The sequence below is a fragment of the Pseudophryne corroboree genome, chromosome 7 (assembly GCF_028390025.1).
Source record: "Pseudophryne corroboree isolate aPseCor3 chromosome 7, aPseCor3.hap2, whole genome shotgun sequence".
NCBI lineage: Eukaryota > Metazoa > Chordata > Amphibia > Anura > Myobatrachidae > Pseudophryne > Pseudophryne corroboree.
Genome location: NC_086450.1, coordinates 30,401,814 through 30,426,546, shown reverse-complemented (window position 1 = coordinate 30,426,546; position 24,733 = coordinate 30,401,814). Strand labels below are relative to the sequence as shown.

Here is a 24,733-nt window from a genome sequence, read left to right as displayed (position 1 = left end):
AGGCGGTAATCAGATATTCCTGTGACTGATACAGTAACATGTAATGTATGCGTCATTCTTCAGTAATCAATTAAAGGTGTTACTAACTTTGTATCGTATGTTGACGTAACGAAGTACAGTAATAAAATACCGACTGATGAAATCTGATGGTGACCGTCCCATACACTAGGCAAAGGTATTTGTTGCCATTCTGCTCATCAACACAGAGTATTGCAGTAGTGTTTCTGCAGGAAGAACGAGACAATCGATGGTCATATAGTGGCCTTTGTTTTGTTTTGTTGCTAAGATTCTGGAATTATAAACTAGAGAATTATCTAACGTACAGCTATGGAGGAAGTAAGATCACAGAATAGTGTATTCATATATACACTGCTCAAAAAAATAAAGGGAACACTAAAATAACACATCCTAGATCTGAGTGAATGAAATATTCTTATTAAATACTTTGTTCTTTACATAGCTGAATGTGCTGACCACAAAGTCACACAAAAATTATCAATGGAAATCAAATTTATTAACCCATGCTTTAGTCCAGGTCTGGGAGGAGATCCCTCAGGAGACCATCCGCCACCTCATCAGGAGCATGCCCAGGCGTTGTAGGGAGGTCATACAGGCACGTGGAGGCCACACACACTACTGAGCCTCATTTTGACTTGTTTTACATCAAAGTTGGATCAGCCTGTAGTGTGTTTTTCCACTTTAATTTTGAGTGCGACTCCAAATCCAGACCTCCATGGGTTAATAAACTTGATTTCCATTGATAATTTTTGTGTGATTTTGTTGTCAGCACATTCAACTATGTAAAGAACAAAGTATTTAATAAGAATATTTCATTCACTCAGATCTAGGATGTGTTATTTTAGTGTTCCCTTTATTTTTTTGAGCAGTGTATATTCGGGTCTAAAATATAAAGGGGGGAATGGACAGGACTTGCTGTTCCGGTACATATATTGGTGATATCTGCGATGAATTTCTACCAAAATGTTGAATCCTTTCAGACTGTGGGTCACCAATGAAATACCCATTGTAAACACTCTCCTTATTACCATATACACTGAATAGTAGTACATATGTAGGGGTTTTTCATCTACCTTTCAACATAAAGTCATCAGTAGTATTTTTTCATTTGCTTAAAACTGCAAAGTATTGCTAGGTACACACTGGCAGATATATCAGCCGTTCAATTGAAAGGCCAAAGGCTGTTATATGAATGTTTTTATTTCCCAGACCGATTAACAGGCAAAATGTATATCGCCGTAACAAATGTATCCTTTTATATACACTGTGTATTTTAGAATAAAAAAAAAAGTACTATTTAAAACAGCATAGTGCATAGCTATAGAATTATCATTCATCTCCCTTTTTTCTCCATGGCAATAGAACACAAGTAGAAAACTGATTTTATCTGTATAAAAATATATTTTATAAAAAAAAAAAATTTAAGTCCCAGACTCGCCGACCCCACCATTTCTTGGTTGGAATCGGCGAGTTTGGATTTCTCCAGTACCCCGACAAGTCATCATCAGAACAGAAAATTGGGACAATCCATTGTAGATGTATTGGCCCCATTACACTCCATTAACAAGGGCCATACATCTATGGCCCGATTACCCCGTTCTACCAATCCGATCGGCGATTTGATCTGCTCTTCGGCAGGCATCAATACTTAGCAATCCGTCAGGGAATTTCAACATGTGGAAAATCCCCAACTTGCCGTTCCCAACCATTTTTTGGTTGCAATCGGCGAGTCAGGGAAATTCCACATGTCCGATTTCTCCAATCCCCCAACCCAGCTGTTGGCAGAATATAGAACTGGACTTATTCTCCCCTAATGTGTGGGCTCCTTGGGTCTGGGACTGAGGGTCGACAGCAAAAAGGTCGACACACCTTAGGTCGACGCCAATTGGTCGACACACCTTAGGTCGACATGGACAAAAGGTCGACAGGAACAAGGTCGACATGGAAAAGGTGGACATGAGTTTTTAATGTTTTTTTGGTGTCGTTTTCTTCGTAGAGTGACCGGGAACCCCAATGCTTCGGGCATGGTGACTTCGCTCCGCTACCGCTTCGCTCGGCACAGATTACCGTTCCAATCGTAGTCCACGTGGATCGTTAAATATGAAAATGTTCAAAAAAAAGAAAAAGAAAAAACGTGAAAAACTCATGTCGACCCTTTTCCATGTCGACCTTGTTCCTGTCGACCTATTGCCCATGTCGACCTTTTGTCCATGTCGAACTAAAGTGTGTCGACCAATTGGCGTCGACCTTTTGCTGTCGACCTGGAGTCCGGATACCGGGCTCCTTACAGAGCAGTATTTCATTGATTAATTGGTTCCTTAACAATGCAAAGAACACACAGAGCCGTGTGTCAAGTCTGAAACAGACCAGTAGTATTGTTACTGCTGATATCACTAAATGGGGAAACAGCTTTGTAGAACCGCTTCGGCGACTGCGCCTTCCGACGCAGGCACTCTTGTGGTTGTGTAGATGTATTATTCTGGCACGTTGAATAAGTGCTAGGTTGTTGTGTATTGTAATTCCTTGCAAGAATTTTTAGCATTTGCAATTTCCCCTAGTTGCACACATGCAACCAGGTATATAATTTATATCCTAATTAATTCAGGACTGATCTTTAATGTCTGGTTTTGTGTTTTTGTTTGTTTTTACTGTACATTTTTTCCCTTTTGCCATGGTGGACATTTTTTACAAAATAATTTTAGCTTTTCAACAACAAAAAATAAAAAAAAGTCTGTCTCTGTTATTTATTTAAACAGGTATTACCTGAAACGCAACTCTCTGCTTATGCTGCAACTCTTCATCGCAAGAAGACTCTAGTGTCTGCTCTCTATAAAGTCATTCAAGATCCAAATAACGAGGTAAACATCGGATACTGTGTAATACTTTTTTTAATATATTTTTTTAGATCTTGCTGTGACTGTTTACATTTTTTTCTATTATACTCTCCTGATTGGTCTACGGGGGTGATCTACTGTATAATGTCTGTAAGAGCAACCGCTTTTATGAAATGGTGCAGCTGCATAGTATATGATACGGATCAGTAAATCTCTCTGACTGCTGCGGTTTGCTAGGTGACGCGTCTTGCTTTAGTTTTCGGTGTATTTTGTTTCTTATGTTTTGCAGCACTTTATTTTTACAGTTGTTTTTACACACAGAACATTCTCATGAAAAAAAAAAAAAACCATCAACCATAGTTATCGGTGCACTGCATTGGCTGGATTATCATTTAAACCTATAAAATACAACGGCATGATATGTTAATCGTCCCTGCCCAAAGAGCTTGCAATCTAAGAGGTATAGGGAACATTTGGAAGCTGCCTGTCTCTTTTTTTTTTTTTTTTTTTTTCTTCTGGGCTATGGAGGCATTTCTATGGGATGGTATCGTGATCCCAGCTCTTAGGATGCTTGCGGTCTGAATGTCAACAGTGGTATCCCAACGTGCAGAATCCCAACACCTGTTAGGGGGATCCGGACAGAAAGTCGACAGTCGACAATGTCTAGGTCGACCACTATTGGTCGACAGTAACTAGGTCGACAGGGTGTCTAGGTCGACAGGGTCTTTAGGTCGACATGTTCTAGGTCGACAGGTCAAAAGGTCGACATGAGTTTTTCACAATTTTTTTTCTTTTTTTTGAACCTTTTCATACTTAACGATCCACGTGGACTACGATTGGAACGGTAATCTGTGCCGAGCGAAGCGGTAGCGGAGCAAAGGCACCATGCCCGAAGCATGGCGAGCAAAGCGAGCCATGCGAGGGGACGCGGTGCACTATTTGGGGTTCCCGGTCATTCTACGAAGAAAACGACACCAAAATAACATTAAAAACTCATGTCGACCTTTTGACCTGTCGACCTAGAACATGTCGACCTAAAGACCCTGTCGACCTAGACACCCTGTCGACCTAGTTACTGTCGACCAATAGTGGTCGACCTAGACATTGTCGACCTAGTTACTGTTGACTTTCAATACCGCACCCCCTGTTAGGCAGGTAGTCTAACCGTGCATGTGTCCGCCCCCTTCCCTAACTCTCCATCCCCCAGTGGGTGCAGTGTCTGCAACCGTCTGATTTGTGTCTCTTTCAGTAGCAGAACCCTTTGTTTCTGTTTAAGCTGTTCTAGCTAATGATGCCATGTGTCACCAAGGCACTAACACAGGGAAAGGCAGCTATCTGTCCCCTTCCAATGTGCATTAATGCTGCTAGGGATCGTTTGCAGCAGGTGGAGAATACCTAGTGCCTGAACTTGCGCTAATCTAGTGACATCATTAATAGAAGATGTACACATTGGAATAACTCCTTATAACCCGTCATGGAAATTGATTGTGCCAGGGCTGAAAGTTGCAGCTGGCGCCTGCTCTAATGCCCGGTACCAGTGGATCCCAGCAGGGGGCATCCCATCTTGCAGCACAGAGGGGTTTTTGAAAGGAGTGCAAAAGTGGACCGCTCCCTAATCATGTCTGATATGATGTTTTACTGGGTACTGTTCTGTAACCTGAAGGTTATTCTCTTCTCCTTTAGAACTGAAGCAGCGGTAATCCCTTGTTACCTCCCATACAGTTACCTTGCATATGTTTAGTGAAAGCATAGCGTCTCTACGTAATGACTTTCCTTGTGTAATATAACCTCAGGATGTCCCCGCATCCATGGAGAGATCGTGCGAGGGTTTGATAGGAACAGACAAATCCGATGCAGTCACCAGCCGTTGTAATTGCAGCGCGGGGCGTACATGCCCTATAGGCAATTATGGGTCATTAATAGAGACACTGAGTATTGATATTTTATCAGTGTAGCTGGTGAATGTGTGCATGGACAGCTCATTATTTATTAACACTTTCTTATATAGCGCAGCAAATTCCGTTGCGCTTTACAATTGGAAACACCAATAATAAAACAAAATTGTGTAATAACAGACATAGAGGTAGGAAGGCCCTGCTCACAATCCATTATATGAGAACGTGATCATTTCCTCTTCTGCAATGAATAATGCCTATTAATATTGGTGGGAATACATATATAGATCCATAGTATAGCACAGGGGTGGCCAACCAGGCAGAGACAAAGAGACAAAAAAATCTTGTTAGGTACGTCAAAGAGCCGACATTGCAAAAATGGGGTGTGGCTTTATGCCAGCAAGGACACACCCCTTGTATAAAATACATTGAAAAAGACAGATCCAGCATAAGATACATTTTAAAGCCAGATCCAACATAAAATACATTGAAATAGTCACTTTCACATAAAATAATTGAAAAAGCCAAATCCATATAAAATATATTGAAAAAGCCAGATTCACATAATACACTTCAGCTCCCCCATGTGTCACTCCAACCAGCTCCAATGTACAGTATGTCACTCCAGCCAGCACCCTCCTACAGTATGTCACTAGTCAGCTCCCCCATTGTGTCACTTCAGCCAGCACCCTCCTACAGTATGTCTCTAGTCAGCTCCCCCATTGTGTCTCTCCTGCCAGAACACTCCTGTGTCACTCCAGCCAGCCCCGACTTGTTTCACCCCAACCCACCCTCATATGTCACTGCAGTCCCCCCAACTTGTGCCCAGGGGCTGGCTGGGAAGGGGGATGGGGGGCAAGGTGCCACCTGACCCCTGGGCCTGTGCAATATAAGTGTTCCAGGGCCACTTGACTGCAGATTTCCTATAAAAAAAATGGGTCCGCTTGCTTGAGTCTGCCCCCCAGGCTAAAGGTTGCCAAGCCGTGATTGCAGCAGCCCCTTATGTGTCCTCTATTTGCCAGTGGATGTCTCACCTATAGTATTTGGCTCCCTCAGTTTTCAGTCCCTGTAGTGTTGCTGCGTGTCTGGCTGGAGTGCAGCGGTTTCTGTATCTGTCGTGGTCACATGACTTTGAGTGTTGGGAGCCACATTTGAGTAAAGAAAGAGCCACGGGTTGGCCACCGCTGGTATAGCACATCTGAATGCCCTGTTTACTATAAAGGTAGTGGATGGAGTAGAGCGTCAGGAGGTGGAAGTGAGGACAGCTACACTAGGGGGTGATACACATTGGGGTAGTGTGATACTTCACAGGAAGTCACTCTTCATTAACATAGTATCTGCATTCCAAATGTGGACGCAGCCCCCCCCCCCCCTATTATCTAAGAGTATAAACCCCAAAAGTAGAATTTTCCAAAACTCTCTCCATGGTCTCTGTTACATACCCAGGGGTCTCATGTAAGGCTGGATGCATCTTACCTCGGAAGTACCAGCGTAAAATACGTCTGTAAAAAGCTGCTATTCCGTGTACAGGCATTTCCTTCTAGCTCTACAGAAGTAGCAAACGCCATGGGAAAACGGTGTGGTCAGTGTACCATGTTTGTGCAAGGGAAAGTATTCGCATATGAGCCGTATTCTTCATGTCCCAAAATATAAAAGAGGGTGAACGCACCCCGTAGCATGGTGTAGCCTAGCAATGAAGGTCTCGCCATCAATCAGTCGGCATCTGCAGACGGCAAAACTACTGCTAGAGGCAGTCACAATTGGTTATTTGCTCCCACTCCTGACCAGCTCCAAATAATCTGACTTTCCCAGTGTGACCCGGCCACCCTCTCTTCACAAGTGCACCAGCCCGCGCTCCGCCATGTTACCTAATTGTCAGAATCGCACAAATCTTCACGGGCACATATATGTGCAACAGCTTTTGTTTATATGTTGGGGGTTGTTGGTTGGGGAGTGGGGGGGGATACACAGAACAGGGTTCATGCAAGTTTCGGGCATAGTGTTCCCTTGCATCAGGTCCATGAGATGAAATAATATTTCTGCATGAATTGCAATCTGCAGAACCTGTGTGTACACTTAGGGGGGGATTCAAATGTTTGAATAGTCGGTTGGGCGTCTGTTTTATTTTTTCATGTCTATTAGATAGGAAAAAACAGACACCCAACTGACTTTTCAAACGATTGAATATCCCCCCTAATGTTTATCTAAACATTTTATATTGTATGTTTTTGTTTTTATTCATATTTACACCATTAATACCTGTATAAGCGCACAGAAGACCGCTTATGGTAAAATCTTTATCAGTGACAGATTTGTACACGGACAGCTGGATCTAAGTGTAACGGGATATAGTCATTAGGTCGACCACTGTTGGTCAACATGCATTAGATCGACTTGGAAAAAGGTTGACATGAGTTTGTCACATTTTTATTTAATTTTTTTAATTTTTTGAACTTTTTCATACTTTACGATCCACGTGGACTACGATTGGAAATGGTAACCTGTGCCGAGCGCAACGAAGCACCTTGCCCGAAGCATAGCGAAGCGAGGGGACACGGTGCACTAATTGGGGTTTCCGCTTTACGTAGAAAACGACACTAAAAAAAGTTAAAAAAAAACACCTTGTGTCGACCTAATGACTTTCGACCTAAGTGTGGTCAATCTAATGACCCATACCCAGTGTAACATATGGGGTTTTGAGCATGCACAGTAGAAGGTTTACTGCGTGGAATCCTGCCCTGCCGCCCAGCGATCCTATTGTTTTCAGATTGTGGGTAAACACGCAATCACACGTGACGATCCCATGGTATAACTTCCTGCATTAGTTTGCATTGTGTACATAGAGATAATTGTATTTTCACGCCTAACGTGGTTTCATCCACAATGAAAGCTGGTATCGGGTGTGGGCACCTTGTTATGTTATGTAGATTGGGTCTTGGCGCGCAGACGAGTAATCCTGGAACCATCCTCTGTTTGCAGCTCCTGGAACCAATCTGTCACCAGCTGTTTGAGCTGTACCGCAGCTCCGAAGTGCGGCTAAAGAGATTCACCATGCAGTTCCTGCCGGAGCTGGTTTCCATCTACTTGCGTCTCACTGCCAGCCGAGACCGGCAGAGCAACGGCTGCATAGAAGCTCTTCTTTTGGGCATTTACAACCTGGTAAGGACGTTGGTTTGCAGGATGGTTTTTGGTCACTTTGTATTTCAAGAGAAGATGGAAATATGTTCTGTGTAGGAGTTCATGGCGTCCATTCAGCATTCTAGAACCATTTTTTAAAATAAATCCCAATGTTTTGTGGTTTTTGGGTGTTCTGATCTTCTGGACAGAACTCTGGCAAAGCCAGTGATATGGTGGTGTTGTATGAGCAGGAAATCTGCCACAAATCTTACAATCTCTGCAGGAGTCTGTTAATCCACATTGAAAGGGGTTTGATATACGTGTCAAAATTGAAACCTCTCCCTAGTTCCTTACACTAGTTTTCCCGTAGCCTAACCCTCCCCTCCCTTAGCCTAACCCTTATTATCCCCCTAGTTCTTAACCTCGCCGTCCTGTAGCCCAACCCTCCCCTCCCTGTAGCCTAACCCTACCCTCCCTTAGCCTAACCCTTATTCCCCTCCTAGTTCCTAACCCTAACCTCCCCTTCCCGTAGCCTAACCCTAACCTCCCCTTCCTGTAGCCTAACTCTTATTCTCCCCCTAGTTTCTAACCCTAACCTTCCCTTCCCGTAGCCTAACTCTTATTCTCCCCCTAGTTTCTAACCCTCACCTTCCCGTAGCCTAACCCTAACCTTCCCGTAGCCTAACCTCTTATTCTCCCCCTAGTTCCTAACCCTAACCTCCCCTTCCTTTAGCCTAATCTTATTCTCCCCCTAGTTATCTAACCATAACCTTCCCTTCCCGTAGTCTAACCCTAACCTTCCCTTCCCGTAGCCTAACCCTCCGCTTCCTTAGCCTAGCCCTTATTCTTCCCCTAGTGCCTATCCCTAACCCTCTGGTCCATACAGAATATCAGCATGTTCCATGTTAACGTTTGAACAGTGTCGGCATCAGAACTGCCAACATTGTGGTGTCAACATTGATTGTCGCCATACATTGCTTGGAGCATACATTTCTTTTATAGCGTACAATTACACAACAATGTTTGAGTTAAGGACTAGTAGCATGTGTTACCTTAACACCCTCCAGCACCTTAATACCTGTTTATGATTATATTATGTACACAGTGCTTTAAACATATAGAAATGTTGGGAAGGAATCTTAGCGTGCGGGATTACTAGCACATAATCCGTAAACTATTTCCGGCATATTGAGAAGCTGTAATTCTGTCCGCACATGTGGATATCTCAGCAGTAGTCATTGGGATAGGGTCATTATATGGCGCACTGGTAATTACTGTCGGAAGGTAACCGCTAATGTCTTTGGTGTGTGTTGGCACATTTAGGATACTATCTAACATATTAGAGGGACATCATAATAAAACGCAATACGTTCTGCATGCCGGCAGTCGAAATCTTGGCATGCGAGAAGAACATCGATGCCGGAACTCCGACATAACTCGAAATACCGCTGCTGGAATCCGAACCACCGGCATCCTGATCATAAGTTTGCCATGGATTCAAAGCGGTATATTCAATTCATGTCGGATCCTTTCCGACGGAAAGGATCCGACATGTGAGTATTCAATGCACCGCCAAACCCGACAGGTTTGGGCCGTTCCCGACAATGACAATCCGACTTTTTTTAAAGTCGGATTGACATTGTCAGAAACGGGGCTAAAACCTGTCTGGTTTGGCCGTGGATCGGCGGCTTAAGCATTCAGACAGGTTGCCGACAAGTCGGATTTCCCGACTTGTCGGGGGGAAAAAAAGGGACCACATTGAATAGGTCGGAACCCCTTGTGATCTAAACCTGTCGTAAACTTCCATCTTTCTGACAAGACTGCAGTTTCCGACAAGAATTGAATACCCCCTTAGAGTTAGGCCGCAGGAATGGGGGAGGGAGGGTTAGGTTTAGGTGTCACCGGAGGGGGGGGTGGGGTAGGCTTAGGCTCCACCGGGAAGAGTTAGGGAAGGGCTGCGGAGGTGGGGGGATTGGGTTAGAGTTATGGTGGGTTGGTGGGGAAGGTAAGTATACCTACCAAACCCCTGTCGTGATCTTCTCCATCACACCCAATAAAACAATTAGCCCAGCGTTACTTTATTGCATGTCACAGAGCATTTGCTGCTTTTTTTTTTTTTTTGCGTACGAACCTAAAATATCTATACAAAGATAAATCTACACAGGCAACTGCAGGTGAAGGGCTAAAAAAAAAAAAAAAGTGCATGCATCTTGTTCTATAGCTTTTCTCAAAGACAGTGGGATAATAACGGGAAAGCTCGTTGGAAACATTTAGAAGGTGCAGATTTCAGTCTTGACGCACAGCAAATAGCGGCACCTTTATAATAGTGTTCTCTTGTTTGCAGGAAATTGCTGACAAAGATGGAAACAATAAGGTGTTATCATTTACTATACCGTCGCTGTCCAAGCCTTCGATATACCATGAGGTGAGTGAGCGAGCCGGGATAGCGCGATGCTGGCTCTTCTATGTCTGACGATAGTGTTTGTGCAGCCAAAACCGTTCTTGTTTGTTACCGGTATCCCAAACGGTTGTGTTTCTGACCATTCTGCCAAATAGAAATAGTTGTACTATTGTTAGCCTTTATTTATAAGGCGCACATATTTCTGCAGCGCTGTAGATAGTAAGACACAAAACTGGGTATACAGGATGACACTCACACATAATTACAGATGTGAGCATATTACTAACCTAGATCAGTCGGCTGAGATTAGTGGATGCAAAGGTAGAAGAAAACCAAGGAAGGAGGACCCTGCTCGTGGAAGCTGACATTCCCAGGGGGAAAATCTATATCAGGATTACTGCCTCACAGCACTGAGGTCATGGGTTCTATTCCCACCATGGCTCTGACTGTGTGGAGTTTGTATAGTCTCCCCTTGCTTGAGTGGGTTTCCTCCGGGTACTCCAGTGTCCTCCCACACTTTAATAATATACTGGTAGGTTAAGTTGCTTCTGAAAACAAATAACCCTATTGTGTAAGTGTGTTCATGCAATAGGGAATATAGATTGTAAGCTCCACTGAATCTGACCCTTAATTTTAGAACAGTAAAGTGATTAGAATGCAGAATGACACGTGCCTAGTATATAAATGGTAAATAAAGCCATTTAGAGCTACACAACCCCTCATTTCATCTAGAAACCCAATGGGAAAAGAAACCACAGCGCTGCCTTTACATACAGTAAACTGTTGATAAATGGTGAGCTATATATCCAAATCTTCACAAGTGGCAGGAGTGAGAACTCAAAGTACATCTCAAGCCAATTGCAATATTCTCCCAATGAAGCGACACTTTATGTGAAAGCGTCCTGCTTATTAAAGATAGTGTCGCTACACTGGGAGAGTATTGCAATTGGCTTGAGATGTATTTTGAGTTCTCACTCCTGCCACTTGTGAAGATTTGGATATATAGCTCCCCATTTATCAACCGTTTACTGTATGTAAAAGCAGCGCTGTGGTTTCTTTTCCCATTGGGTTTCTAGTGTGTTGTGTGGGTGTAGGTGTACACCTAAGGGTTAAAGACCAGCTGCGGCCTTTGGGCGCAAGGGAAGAAAACTTTTTCTTTCTTTGTAATTTTCATCTGTTCTGCAGCACCTTTAGGTGAATACATATTGAGACCTTTAGTGTCACAGGGAGAAACCGCTTGTGTAAGCTGACTCCCCGCTGTAGCTTGGTGCTGGCGGTGTTTGCGGAGGGTGTTCATCAGTGACGGCCGTCTATCCGCTCCGATACCCAGTCTAGCCTGTAGTGAAGAGTAACCAGCAATGGCTGATTGGCTTCAGCTTGTTCTGTGGCCCACTTATTGCAGACTTCTGGCATATTGGGCAACGTGGAGAGGAAGTTGGGCTACAAGTTTCCTTACCCTAGTCAAACACATTTAGAATGACATTGTATGTATAGACAAGACATACTACATTTAGTTCTGCTCTTCATTCAGTAGAGGAACATGGGTGGGTTCTCCACCGTCCTGTTTCACGTGAATGTTTCTCTTTAGTACTTTACATCTCAATAAGCATACAAGACCGTAAAGTTGTGACTTTGTATCTCCCTGTTTCGGCAGCCCTCATGCTTAGGGTCCATGGCTCTTACTGAGGGAGCGTTGAGTCAGCACGACCTCATCAGAGTGGTCTACAGTGATCTCCACCCACAGAGAGAGACCTTCACAGCGCAGAACAGGTGAGCGGGGCTTTGGCAATATAGAAAATGTCGGCTATCATCTCAGTTTCTTCCTTGTCTTGTGTTGTTCCTTGTCCAATGTTGTGCGGTTATCAGTCATCAGCATTGTTTTGAATTCCAGTTTTTGTCTCTTCCACAGGTTTGAAGTCCTGAGCTTTCTCATGTTGTGCTACAACTCTGCTATTGTGTACATGCCCCCTTCTTCCTACCAATCACTATGCAGAATGGTCTCTAGGTGAGTAGGAGCGAGGAATGGCTTATGGATAGAATGTTGACGGAGATGGTGAGGGAGGTAGGACACCGTGACTGAAGAGCAGGACAATAGCTTGAGCACTGAATGAGCAGGACAAAAGCTGAAGCACCAGATGAGTGGAGACGGGTGAAAAGTGGTGCAAGCTATTCTCTGGCCAACATTAAAATTGCCCGTATGGTTCTGCAGTTATAACAAATAGAGATGAGCAGGTTCGGATTTAACGCCAGAATTAACGCCAGTTCGGTTTTATCCGGATTTTTTCTATTGGCTATCCAAAACACGTGACATCCGTGAGCCAATAAGATGCCGTTTTGATAACCGAGTAAATCAGAGTAAAACCGAACCCGCTCATCTCTAATAACAACCATTTCAGGTACTTTTAGATGTAAATGTCTGCAAATTGCAGCATGTTTTCCACAAAACATCTGGTGGTCCTGATCCACATCTTATTTGGATCTATTAGATGATCAGGTCTTAAGGAAGATCAATATGATCTGACCCTGCGTGTAGGGTCAGAATATGGAGTATCCGTTTCCTCTCACAGCATGTACCAGTGCGTGCCCCATATGTGTGCAGACAGAATTCTGTCCTCAGTATGGACCCTCCTAACATTCATAAATATATTATTCAGCTTCTAAGCCGAAAGCTTCTCCTGTGCTTGTATAACATCCAGCCCTGTCCATTGCCGTACTGAGATTTTACCTTAGAAAAGGTGCAGTTGTGCCACAGTAGCTTTAGTTGTCGTGCATACACAAGCCCAATCCATTGTGGTGCCAGACAAAGCTTCATCATGAGTTACCAAGAATGGGTTTCCGTATGTTTTGTCGTCATTCACAATGTCGGCAGTCATTATATAGACACCATTATGTAGACACTTACTGTACTGTGCAAAAGTTTCAGGTAGGCACCTGATGGTGTGCTATGTAAATCCATTCCTAGGAAGAGCCTAATATGCAGTTTGCTTTCTCTCCCCCTAGATTGTGTGTCAGCGGCTTTCCCAGGCAACATGACAAGCGCTGGAAGGAGCTATGTGGCCGGGTGGTGCTGGATCCTGGTTTCATGGTGCAAATGCTAACTGGTGTTTATCATGCTATGTAAGTCTCCTTTTACACCCCACAGGTGTGTATTCCCATAGAAGCCAGTACACCTCCGTTATGTACATGGGGGATAAAGGCTGCTTTGGGGTCATTAAAGCGTCAAGTACACAGGCAGCCAGTTTTTGGACCATATCAATATTACTGTAGGTGTATACAAGCTATCCGTTCCATAGAAACTGGTAACATCACTGAAGCATGGGGCATTATGCGCCTCACGTCTCAGTGAGGTTAATACAGAGAAACCGTGACCCTATTGTTGCAAATGTTAACCCTGTGCTGCTGTTTCATGGACCTGTCCTTTGCACAGATACAATGGCGAGTGGGAACTGGGCCAAGAGGTTCTGGGTGACATCATCTACCGAGCGCAGCTGGAGCTCTACTCTCAGCCCTTGCTGGTAAGCCCCCCTGCCGCACAGGATTCCCCCGGAAAGCAGCTGTCCCTGTCCTAGCTAGAAGCCGCACCCCAATATATGACGTTACCTATCGGCACTGAGAAATCTGATGTGTGTTTTTACACCCAGGTTGCAAACGCCATGAAAAACTCTTTGCCGTTTGATGCTCCTGACACGTCGCAGCAAGGGCAGAAGGTACTGAAGGTGGAAGTGACTCCGACGGTCCCTCGTATCTCTCGTACAGCCATCACCACCGCATCTATACGCAGGCACCGGTGGAGGAGAGAAGGTAACCACTGTCCTTATTGAGTCTTCCTGCTGTACCTAGAACATAAGATTGTTAATTACAAATTAGCCTTAGTGTCAAAGCAGACGCCCGGTAGCGTACATAATACATCATGCGTACAATCCACAGCTCGGGGTAGTCAATGACAATAGATATATTGTTATCAGACCTCTACCACACTGCTACACAAGGCAGCACAGAACTGGTATCAGCACACATACCCAGTCCGGAATAGCTGCACTGGGAATTATAGTGTCTCCTTCCTGCCGCATTATTTATTAGCGCCATGTGAGCGCAGTAGTACTTTGGTGGGTCTGCGCAGCTTTGTCACACACAATGCATGGCAGGTTGTTACCTGCTCGTTCAGTGTCCATGCCACACCTATGTGTCGGCCCTTTCAGTCACCACCAGTTATTTCATTGACCCATCTTCAACTGTCCCATCATTTCATGGGGTATGGGACTCTTGGTCGACAGTGTCTAGGTTGACAGTAGAAATAAGTTGACACGGCCATTAGGGCAACATGAAAAAAGGACGACATGAGTTTTTCATTTTTTGTTGTTGTCGGGTTTTTCGTAAAGTGACCGGAAACCCCAATTAGCGCACGGTGTCCCCACGCATTGGCTCGCTATGCTTCGGGCAAGGTGCCTCGCTCCACTACTCTGCACAGGTTACCGTTCCCAATCGTAGTCCACGTGGATCGTAAAGTATGAAAAAGTCTTAAAAAAATAAAAATTATGAAAAACTCATGTCGACCTATTTCTAGTGTCGACCTATTCACTGTCGACCAATGGGTGTAGACCTAATGGGTGTCAACCCAGAGTCCGGATACCATTCCATGCAGCCTCCTTGTTTTTTTAACTTTCCCCAGTGAATACTTCAGCTAAGTCTTAGCCGGACGCGGTGTGGATTGATTTAAATCTTTAGGTTTAATCTTATGTTATGAATTACTTTTACTTTATTGGTGGCCTTATTGAAAACCTTTTCTTTTTTTTAAATTGCATTCCATTGTTATAAAAAAAAAACAACAGCAACAACTTGGCAATTGAAAGACAAGTGTCATGGTTGTACAGTCAGGTATTAACTATTGTGACTTTTGGGTGTAGTATGGTATGCCGGCGGTCGGGCTCTCGGCGACCAGCATACCGGCGGCGGGAGCCCGACCGCCGGTATACAGACAGTGTGGCGAGCGCAAATGAGCCCCTTGCGGGCTCACTGCGCTCGCCACGCTGCGGGCGAGGTATGCGCGCCACGCTATTATATTCTCCCTCCAGGGGGGTCGTGGACCCCCACGAGGGAGAATAAGTGTCGGTATGCCGGCTGTCGGGATTCCGGCGCCGGTATACTGTGCGCCGGGATCCCGACAGCCGGCATACTGAAGACCACCCGTGACTTTTGGGTGACCTGGGAAAGGGTAGTTAGGGAGTCAGATTTGGTTGTCTATTTTGTGTTGTTCTAATAATATAACAGGCCCTCAAACATCCCGGTTCTGTTACATGTATTATGATTCCCTTTTTTCCAAGTACTGCGCCTACGCCTGTTGTATTTAATTTTTATGTTCTTTTTGCTTGTTTTCTACCTACACTTTGTGACTGAAAACACAGCATGTATTAATTGTTATCATTTTTTAATAGCTTTTTATTTTATTTATATTTCTCTTACGTCCTAGAGGATGCTGGGGACTCCAAAAGGACCATGGGGTATAGACGGATCCGCAGGAGACATGGACACACTAAACAGACTTTTACTGGGTGTGAACTGGCTCCTCCCTCTATGCCCCTCCCCCAGACCTTAGTTAGACTTTGTGCCCAGGAGTGACTGGACACACAATAGGGGAGCTCTCCTGAGTTTCTCTGGAAAAGATTAATGGTAGGTTTTTTATTTTCAGGGAGACCTGCTGGCTACAGGCTCCCTGCATCGTGGGACTGAGGGGAGAGAAGTCAGACCTACTTCTTCTTAGTTAAGGGCTCTGCTTCTTAGGCTACTGGACACCATTAGCTCCAGAGGGTTCGATCACTTGGTTCGCCTAGCTGCTTGTTCCCGGAGCCGCGCCGTCACCCCCCTCATAGAAGCCAGAAGAAAGAAGCCGGGTGAGTATTAGAAGAACAGAAGACATCAGACGGCAGAAGACTTCAGTAACGGAGGTAAGCGCATCGCTCCATGCTCCCACACACATCACCAACGGCACTTGCAGGGTGCAGGGCGCTGGGGGGCTCGCCCTGGGCAGCAGTTACTGGGGTCAATTCTGACTGGCAAAGTGTATATTCGGGGCCGGGCACCGAATACCGTACCCCTGCCAGTATAAATATTTCAAATTTAAGCAGGTCTATAGCGCGCCGGGAAGGGGCTGGGCTTAGCCGCACAGCTCACCAGCGCCATTTTCTCTCCACAGCCGCTGCAGAGATGCTGGCCTGGTCCTCCAAGCTCCTTCAAGTAACAAGGGAGCAAAACGGGGAGGGGGCACTTACAATTTGGTGCTTTTTTGTTGTTAAATACAGCTCTATCCACATATATTATTGCTGGTAGTATATGGGCGCTGGGGTGTGAGCTGGCATATTCCCTCTGTGTTTCTCCCTGTGGGCTTCCCTGTGGGTCTGTCTCCTGGTTTGAGAGTGTGGGTGTGTCGGTACTGTGTGTCGACATGTCTGAGGCTGAGTGTTCCTCCCCGGAGGAAATTACTGGGGGCGCAGAAAAGGATTTGGGAATGGCTTTGTCGGCACAGCCGACTGCTGATTGGGTAAATATGCTGAGTACACTGAATGCAAATGTGGCTTTATTGTCTAAGAGACTGGATAAATCGGATTCTCAGACACAAACATGGAGGAAATCCATGGAGGATGCTTTGTCTCGGGTACAGACCCCCTCGGGGTCACAGAAATGTTAATTTACCCAGATGGTAGATACAGATGCCGACACGGACTCTGATTCCGATGTCGATTTCAATGAGGCTACTTTAAACCCAAGGGTAGTTAGGAGTATTCAGTACATGATTGTGGCTATTAAAGATGTTTTACATATCTCTGAGGAACCTGCTGTTCCAGACACGAGGGTTTGTTTATTTAAAGGGAAAAAGCCTGAGGTAAAGTTTCCCCCCTCTCATGAAATGAACGCTCTTTGTGAAAAGGCTTGGGAGTCGCCGGATAAGAGGTGGCAGATTCCCAAGACAATATTTATGGCGTATCCTTTTCCCTCTGATGACAGGAGAAATGGGAGTCGTCTCCCAATGTCGACAAGGCTCTATCCCGATTGTCCAAGAAGGTGGCGCTGTCGTCTCCTGACACGGCTGTGCTCAAGGATCCGGCGAATCGCAAGCTGGAGACGACATTGAAGGCCATTTTCGTTAATACTGGTGCATTGCTCAGACCTGCTGTGGCGTCGGTATGGGTGAGTAGTGCTATTGCTAAATGGGCTGACAATTTGGCTTCTGATATGGATACCCTTGATAAGGATAACATTCTTTTGACTCTTGGTTATATCAAGGACGCTGCTGATTACCTTAAGGATGCGGCGAGGGATGTTGGCCTCTTGGGATCAAGAGCTAATGCCATGGCGGTCTCGGCCAGGAGGGCGTTGTGGACTCATCAATGGAATGCTGATGCCGACTCCAAGAAGAATATGGAAGCGCTCCCCTTTAAAAGTAGTGTCTTGTTTGGTGACGGCCTCGCTGACCTGGTGTCTACCGCTACTGCGGGTAAGTCATCTTTTCTTCCTTATGTTCCCACACAACAGAAAAAGGTACCCCATCAGCAGATGCAGTCCTTTCGGCCTAATAAATACAAAAGAGGTAGGGGTTCGTCCTTCCTCACTTCAAAGGGTAGAGGAAGGGGAAAGAGATCGCCTGCAGTGTCAGGCGCCCAGGACCAAAAGTCCTCCCCCGCCTCTACCAAGTCCACCGCATGACGCTGGGGCTCCCCTGCGGGAGTCCATGCCGGTGGGGGGCCGTCTCCGAGTCTTCAGTCAGGCCTGATCTCAATCGGGCCTGGATCCTTGGGTTTTAGACGTAGTGTCCCAAGGGTACAAACTGGAGTTTCAAGAGATGCCCCTCCGCCGATTTTTCAAGTCGGCCCTTCCGGTTTCTCTTCCAGAAAGAGCAGTAGTAAATGCTGCGATACAAAAGCTGTGTCAACAGAGGGTCGTGGTGCCGGTTCCCCCGTCCCAACGGAGGGAAGGGTTCTATTCAAGCCTTTTTGTCGTGCCGAAGCCGGACGGCTTGGTCAGACCGATCCTTAACCTAAATTCCCTCAATCCATACTTGAAAACTTTCAAGTTCAAGATGGAATCTCTTCGAGCTGTAATCTCCAGCTTAGAAGGGGGGGATTTTATGGCGTCAGTCGACATAAAGAATGCTTACTTACACGTCCCGATATATCCTCCTCATCAGGCCTTCCTGAGATTTGCGGTGCAGGATTGTCATTACCAATTTCAGACGTTGCCGTTTGGGCTTTCCACGGCCTCGAGGGTTTTCACCAAGGTGATGGCGGAAATGATGGTACTCCTTCGCAAGCGAGGGGTCACAATTATCCCATACTTGGACAATCTCCTGATAAAGGCGAGATCAAAGGAAAAATTGCTAAGAAATGTGTAACTCTCCCTGTCGTTTCTGCGACATCATGGTTGGATTCTAAATTTGCCAAAGTCTCAGATGATCCCGACAAATCGGCTGCCCTTCTTGGGCATGATCCTAGACACGGAACTACAGAGAGTGTTTCTTCCGGCAGACAAAGCTCTGGAAATTCAGACCATGGTCAGGGAACTTCTGAGACCGGCAAGTGTGTCGATTCATCAATGCACTCGAGTGCTAGGGAAGATGGTTGCGGCTTACGAAGCCATTCCGTTTGGAATTCGTAAGCCGCATCCGTTTCATGCTCGGGGGTTTTCAGTGGGATTTGCTGAACAAATGGTCCGGGTCTCACCTGCACATGCACCGGAAAATAAGTCTATCTTCCAGAGCCTGTGGTGGCTGCAAGGCGCTCACCTTCTAGAGGGACGCCGATTCGGAATCCAGGACTGGGTTCTGCTGACCACAGATGCAAGTCTCCGAGGCTGGGGGACAGTCACGCAAGGAAGAAGTTTCCAGGGAAAATAGTCAAGCCAGGAGTCTTGTCTCCACATAAATGTTCTCGAGTTAAGAGCCATTTACAACGGCCTCCTGCAAGCGAGAAACCTTCTTCAGGGTCTTCCTGTCCTGATCCAGTCGGACAACATAACAGCGGTGGCGTACGTAAACCGCCAAGGCGGTACAAGAAGCAGGGCGGCGATGGCGGAAGCCACGAGAATTCTCCGCTGGGCGGAATAACACGTGAGCGCTCTGTCAGCAGTCTTCCTCCCGGGCGTGGACAACTGGAAAGCAGACTTCCTCAGCAGACACGATCTCCATCCAGGAGAGTGGGCTCTTCATCAAGAGGTATTCGCAGAAGTGACAAGGCGTTGGGGCATTCCTCTGATAGACATGATGGCGTCTCGCCTCAACAAGAAGCTTCCGAATTATTGTTCCAGGTTGAGGGATCCCCAAGCCTGTGCGGTGGACACCCTGGTAACTCCGTGGGTGTTTCGGTCGGTGTATGTGTTTCCTCCACTTCCTCTCATCCCCAAGGTGTTGAGGATCATAAGACGAACAAGGGTTCAGGCTATACTCGTCGCTCCAGATTGGCCTCGGAGGGCCTGGTATCCGGATCTTCAGGAATTACTAGTGGAAGATCCCTGGCCGCTTCCTCTAAGAGAGGACCTGTTACTGCAGGGGCCATGCGTGTTCCTGGACTTACCGCGGCTGTGTTTGACGGCGTGGAAGTTGAACGCCAGATCCTAGCCCGGAAGGGTATTCCCGGGGAGGTCATCCCCACTCTCCTTAAGGCTAGGAAGGAGGTCACGGCGAAACACTATCACCGTATTTGGAGAAAATATGTGTCGTGGTGTGAAACCAAAGCAGCTCCTGCTGAGGATTTTCACTTGGGTCGTTTCCTCCACTTTTTGCAGGCAGGCGTGGATGCAAGCCTGAAATTGGGTTCCATCAAAGTGCAGATTTCGGCTTTATCTATTTTCTTTCAAAAAGAATTGTCCGCCCTTCCTGAGGTTCAGACTTTCGTGAAGGGAGTGCTGCATATCCATCCTCCATTTGTGCCACCCGTGGCACCGTGGGATCTTGAATGTTGCGGTTTCTTATGTTTCACTGGTTTGAACCTTTGCGTAAGGTTGAGTTAAAGTTTCTCACTTGGAAAGTGGTCATGCTTTTGGCCTTGGCGTCTGCCAGACGAGTGTCAGAATTGGCGGCTTTGTCTCACAAGAGCCCATATTTGATTTTTCATGTGGTAGAGCGGAATTGAGGACTTGTCAACAATTTCTGCCGAAGGTGGTTTCTTCGTTTCACATTAACCAACCTATTGTGGTGCCTGTGGCTACGGATGCTGTGGCAGTTCCGAAATCTCTTGATGTCGTAAGAGCTTTGAAAATTTATGTCGCCAGAACGGCTCTGGTTCGGAAAACGGAAGCTCTGTTTGTCCTGTATGCTTCCAAAAAGATTGGAAATCCTGCTTCCAAGCAGACTATTGCATGCTGGATTTGTAATACGATTCAGCACGCTCATTCTTCGGCTGGGTTGCCGTTGCTGAAGTCAGTAAAGGCCCATTCTACCAGGAAGGTGGGCTCATCTTGGGCGGCTGCCCGAGGGGTCTCGGCACTTTAACTTTGCCGAGCAGCTACGTGGTCGGGTTCAAACACTTTTGCTAAATTCTACAAGTTTGATACCCTGGCTGATGAGGACCTCATGTTTGGTCAATCGGTGCTGCAGAGTCGTCCGCACTCTCCCGCCCAGTCTGGAGCTTTGGTATAGACCCCATGGTCCTTTTGGAGTCCCCAGCATCCTCTAGGACGTAAGAGAAAATAGGATTTTAATACCTACCGGTAAATCCTTTTCTCCTAGTCCGTAGAGGATGCTGGGCGCCCATCCCAGTGCGGGCTGTTCCTTGCAGTTGTTTTTTGATACTGGTTACTTTCGGTTACACGAGGTTTGTGTATCAGTGTATTCAGCTTGTTGCTGTTGTTGGTACATACTGTTATCTGGTTTACTGTTGATCCAGTTGTACGGTATGTTTGTGGTGTGGGCTGGTAGTTTCTTGCCCTTAGTTAACAAAAATCCTTTCCTCGAAATGTCCGTCTCTCCTGGGCACAGTTCCTATAACTGAGGTCTGGGGGAGGGGCATAGAGGGAGGAGCCAGTTCACACCCATTCAAAGTCTTTTTAGTGTGCCCATGTCTCCTGCGGATCCGTCTATACCCCATGGTCCTTTTGGAGTCCCCAGCATCCTCTACGGACTAGGAGAAAAGGATTTACCGGTAGGTATTAAAATCCTATTATTTAGAAGTTTTAATGTGTTTCACATTTAAGCTGCCTTTTTGAAAGACAGAAACCGGCTCAGGGATTTGATATTGAGATAGTCATTAATATGCTTTTTCTTCTCTTACCTATCACGTCATACATTTCACGCATTGCCCATTTGTCCGCATTCGTTAGGTATTGTTATATAGTTCTATCAGCCTTCACATGCGTTTCAGTTTAATTATTCTGTTCCGTTCATTTTCCAAATGTGTCCCAGTCGCCTCCAGTTTCTTTTTGTGTGTCCTGAATTCCTTACGGGCGAGCCGCTGCCAAAACAGGAGTGCTAGGAACAGCGGGATGTTGGCAAACAAACTAAAATATTCCTGTGTTGAATCCCAGATGGTTTTGACCTCACGAACGACTCGAATCCGGGCTCGCCGATCTTGCGCATCACTCCAAACCTAAGGGATACTCCTGAGGGGGATGTTCTTGTGTACCTGATCCCCGAGACCATCTCTCCAGAAGCTGTCACAGAGGGTAGGCCAAACATGTGGAAAAAGGAGCCAAGAAGAGAGCGGATTCTGGAAAGTCGCTGCTCTCTGTTTTCACATAGACCCTTTGCTCTGTAGTGCGCTCATTCACTCCTTCACGGTGCGTTAGGCTCCTTGTCTCTGTGGTTCCAATTCAAGGTCAGGTATTAACTTTCCATTCCTTTGCCCTGCCTAGGCGATGACTGCTGCACCATAATGCAGACTTGCTTGGCGTTGCTTTGGGATACGTGTAACCGCGATCAGCGCAAGAAGCATGGCAGTCACTATGGCGATCTCTCATTTCTCAGTGTGCTTACGTTGTGCCGATGCAGTTTTTGTGTTTTCTAATTAACGCTCCCCAAGTGCTGTACTGTGTTTTCCAGGTACTCCCTGTGTCGAGAAGGCTCTCAGTGTATTTGTCCTGATTGGAGAGTTAAGATACCTTTATTCAGTATACTGTGTACCTGAACACCTACAAAACTGAGCATGAGATGTATCAAACCTTGGAAAGTGATAAAGTGGAAAGAGATAAAGGGTCGGATGTATTAAGCCTGGAGAAGCGATAAAGAAGTGATAAGTGCAAGGTGATAACGCACCAGCCAATCAGCTCACAACTGTCAGTTTACATATTGATTGGCTGGTGCGTTATCACCTTGCACTTATCACTTCTTTCTCTATCGTCCTAGTGGATGCTGGGGTTCCTGAAAGGACCATGGGGAATAGCGGCTCCGCAGGAGACAGGGCACAAAAAGTAAAGCTTTTTCCGATCAGGTGGTGTGCACTGGCTCCTCCCCCTATGACCCTCCTCCAGACTCCAGTTAGATTTTTGTGCCCGGCCGAGAAGGGTGCAATCTAGGTGGCTCTCCTAAAGAGCTGCTTAGAAAAAGTTTAGCTAGGTTTTTTATTTTACAGTGATTCCTGCTGGCAACAGGATCACTGCAGCGAGGGACTGAGGGGAGAAGGAGTCAACTCACCTGCGTGCAGGATGGATTGGCTTCTTGGCTACTGGACATCAAGCTCCAGTGGGACGATCACGGGTACAGCCTGGATGGTCACCGGAGCCACGCCGCCGGCCCCCTTGCAGATGCTGAAGACAGAAGAGGTCCAGAATCGGCGGCTGAAGACTCCTGCAGTCTTCAAAAGGTAGCGCACAGCACTGCAGCTGTGCGCCATTTTCCTCTCAGCACACTTCACACGGCAGTCACTGAGGGTGCAGGGCGCTGGGAGGGGGGCGCCCTGGGAGGCAAAATGATTACCTATAAAGGCTAAAAATACCTCACATATAGCCCTAGAGGCTATATGGAGATATTTAACCCCTGCCTAATTTCTCTAAATAGCGGGAGACGAGCCCGCCAGAAAAGGGGCGGGGCCTATCTCCTCAGCACACGGCGCCATTTCCTCTCACAGTTCCGCTGGTCAGGACGGCTCCCAAGTCTCTCCCCTGCACTGCACTACAGAAACAGGGTAAAACAGAGAGGGGGGGGCACATTTATGGCGATAATTTGATATAACAAAGCAGCTATAAGGGAGCACTTATTATAAGGCTATCCCTGATATATATATAGCGCTTTTGGTGTGTGCTGGCAAACTCTCCCTCTGTCTCCCCAAAGGGCTAGTGGGTCCTGTCTTCGTTAGGAGCATTCCCTGTGTGTCTGCTGTGTGTCGGTACGTGTGTGTCGACATGTATGAGGACGATATTGGTGTGGAGGCGGAGCAATTGCCAAATATGAGGATGTCACCCCCTAGGGAGTCGACACCGGAATGGATGCCTTTATTTATGGAACTACGGGATAGTGTCAACACGCTAAAGCAGTCGTTTGACGACATGAGGCGGCCGGACAATCAATTAGTGCCTGTCCAGGCGACTCAAACACCGTCAGGGGCTGTGAAACGCCCTTTGCCTCAGTCGGTCGACACAGACCCAGACACAGGCGATGACTCCAGTGGTGACGGTGACGAATCAACCGTATTTTCCAGTAGGGCCACACGTTATATGATTTTGGCAATGAAGGAGGCGTTACATTTAGCTGATACTACAGGTACCACTAAACAGGGTATTATGTGGGGTATGAAAAAACTACCTATAGTTTTTCCTGAATCAGAAGAATTAAATGACGTGTGTAATGAAGCGTGGGTTGCCCCTGATAAAAAACTGATAATTTCAAAGAAATTATTGGCATTATACCCTTTCCCGCCAGAGGTTAGGGAGCGCTGGGAAACACCTCCTAGGGTGGACAAGGCGCTAACACGCTTATCTAAACAAGTGGCGTTACCCTCTCCTGAGACGGCCGCACTTAAAGATCCATCAGATAGGAGGATGGAAAATATCCAAAAAAGTATATACACACATGCAGGTGTTATACTACGACCAGCTGTAGCGACTGCCTGGATGGGCAGTGCTGGGGTAGTTTGGTCAGAGTCCCTGATTGAAAATATTGATACCCTGGACAGGGACAATATTTTACTGTCGTTAGAACAAATAAAGGATGCATTTCTTTATATGCGTGATGCACAGAGGGATATCTGCACACTGGCATCACGGGTAAGTGCTATGTCCATTTCGGCCAGAAGAGCTTTATGGACGCGACAGTGGTCAGGTGATGCGGATTCAAAACGGCATATGGAAGTTTTGCCGTATAAAGGGGAGGAGTTATTTGGAGTCGGTCTATCAGATTTGGTGGCCACGGCTACAGCCGGGAAATCCACCTTTCTACCTCAAGTCACTCCCCCACAGAAAAAGGCACCGACTTTTCAACCGCAGCCCTTTCGTTCCTTTAAAAATAAGAGAGCAAAGGGCTATTCATATCTGCCACGAGGCAAAGGTCGAGG

At 46.3% G+C, this 24,733-nt stretch overlaps 1 protein-coding gene across 3 annotated transcripts in view; it reads left to right on the top strand.

Moving 5' to 3' along the window:
• The window catches only part of HYCC2 (hyccin PI4KA lipid kinase complex subunit 2), a 201,059-nt gene that overhangs the window by 134,408 nt on the left and 41,918 nt on the right, over window positions 1-24,733 (top strand). For 2 of the 3 annotated variants that reach the window (XM_063932863.1, XM_063932865.1), the window contains 9 exons: window positions 2,775-2,876; window positions 7,727-7,906; window positions 10,209-10,289; window positions 11,920-12,035; window positions 12,175-12,270; window positions 13,266-13,382; window positions 13,693-13,780; window positions 13,907-14,066; window positions 21,774-21,911. In XM_063932863.1, coding sequence (XP_063788933.1) covers window positions 2,775-2,876; window positions 7,727-7,906; window positions 10,209-10,289; window positions 11,920-12,035; window positions 12,175-12,270; window positions 13,266-13,382; window positions 13,693-13,780; window positions 13,907-14,066; window positions 21,774-21,911 — 1,078 coding nt within the window. The remainder of the gene's footprint in view (window positions 1-2,774; window positions 2,877-7,726; window positions 7,907-10,208; window positions 10,290-11,919; window positions 12,036-12,174; window positions 12,271-13,265; window positions 13,383-13,692; window positions 13,781-13,906; window positions 14,067-21,773; window positions 21,912-24,733) is intronic. The other variant, XM_063932864.1, reaches the window with a different exon arrangement.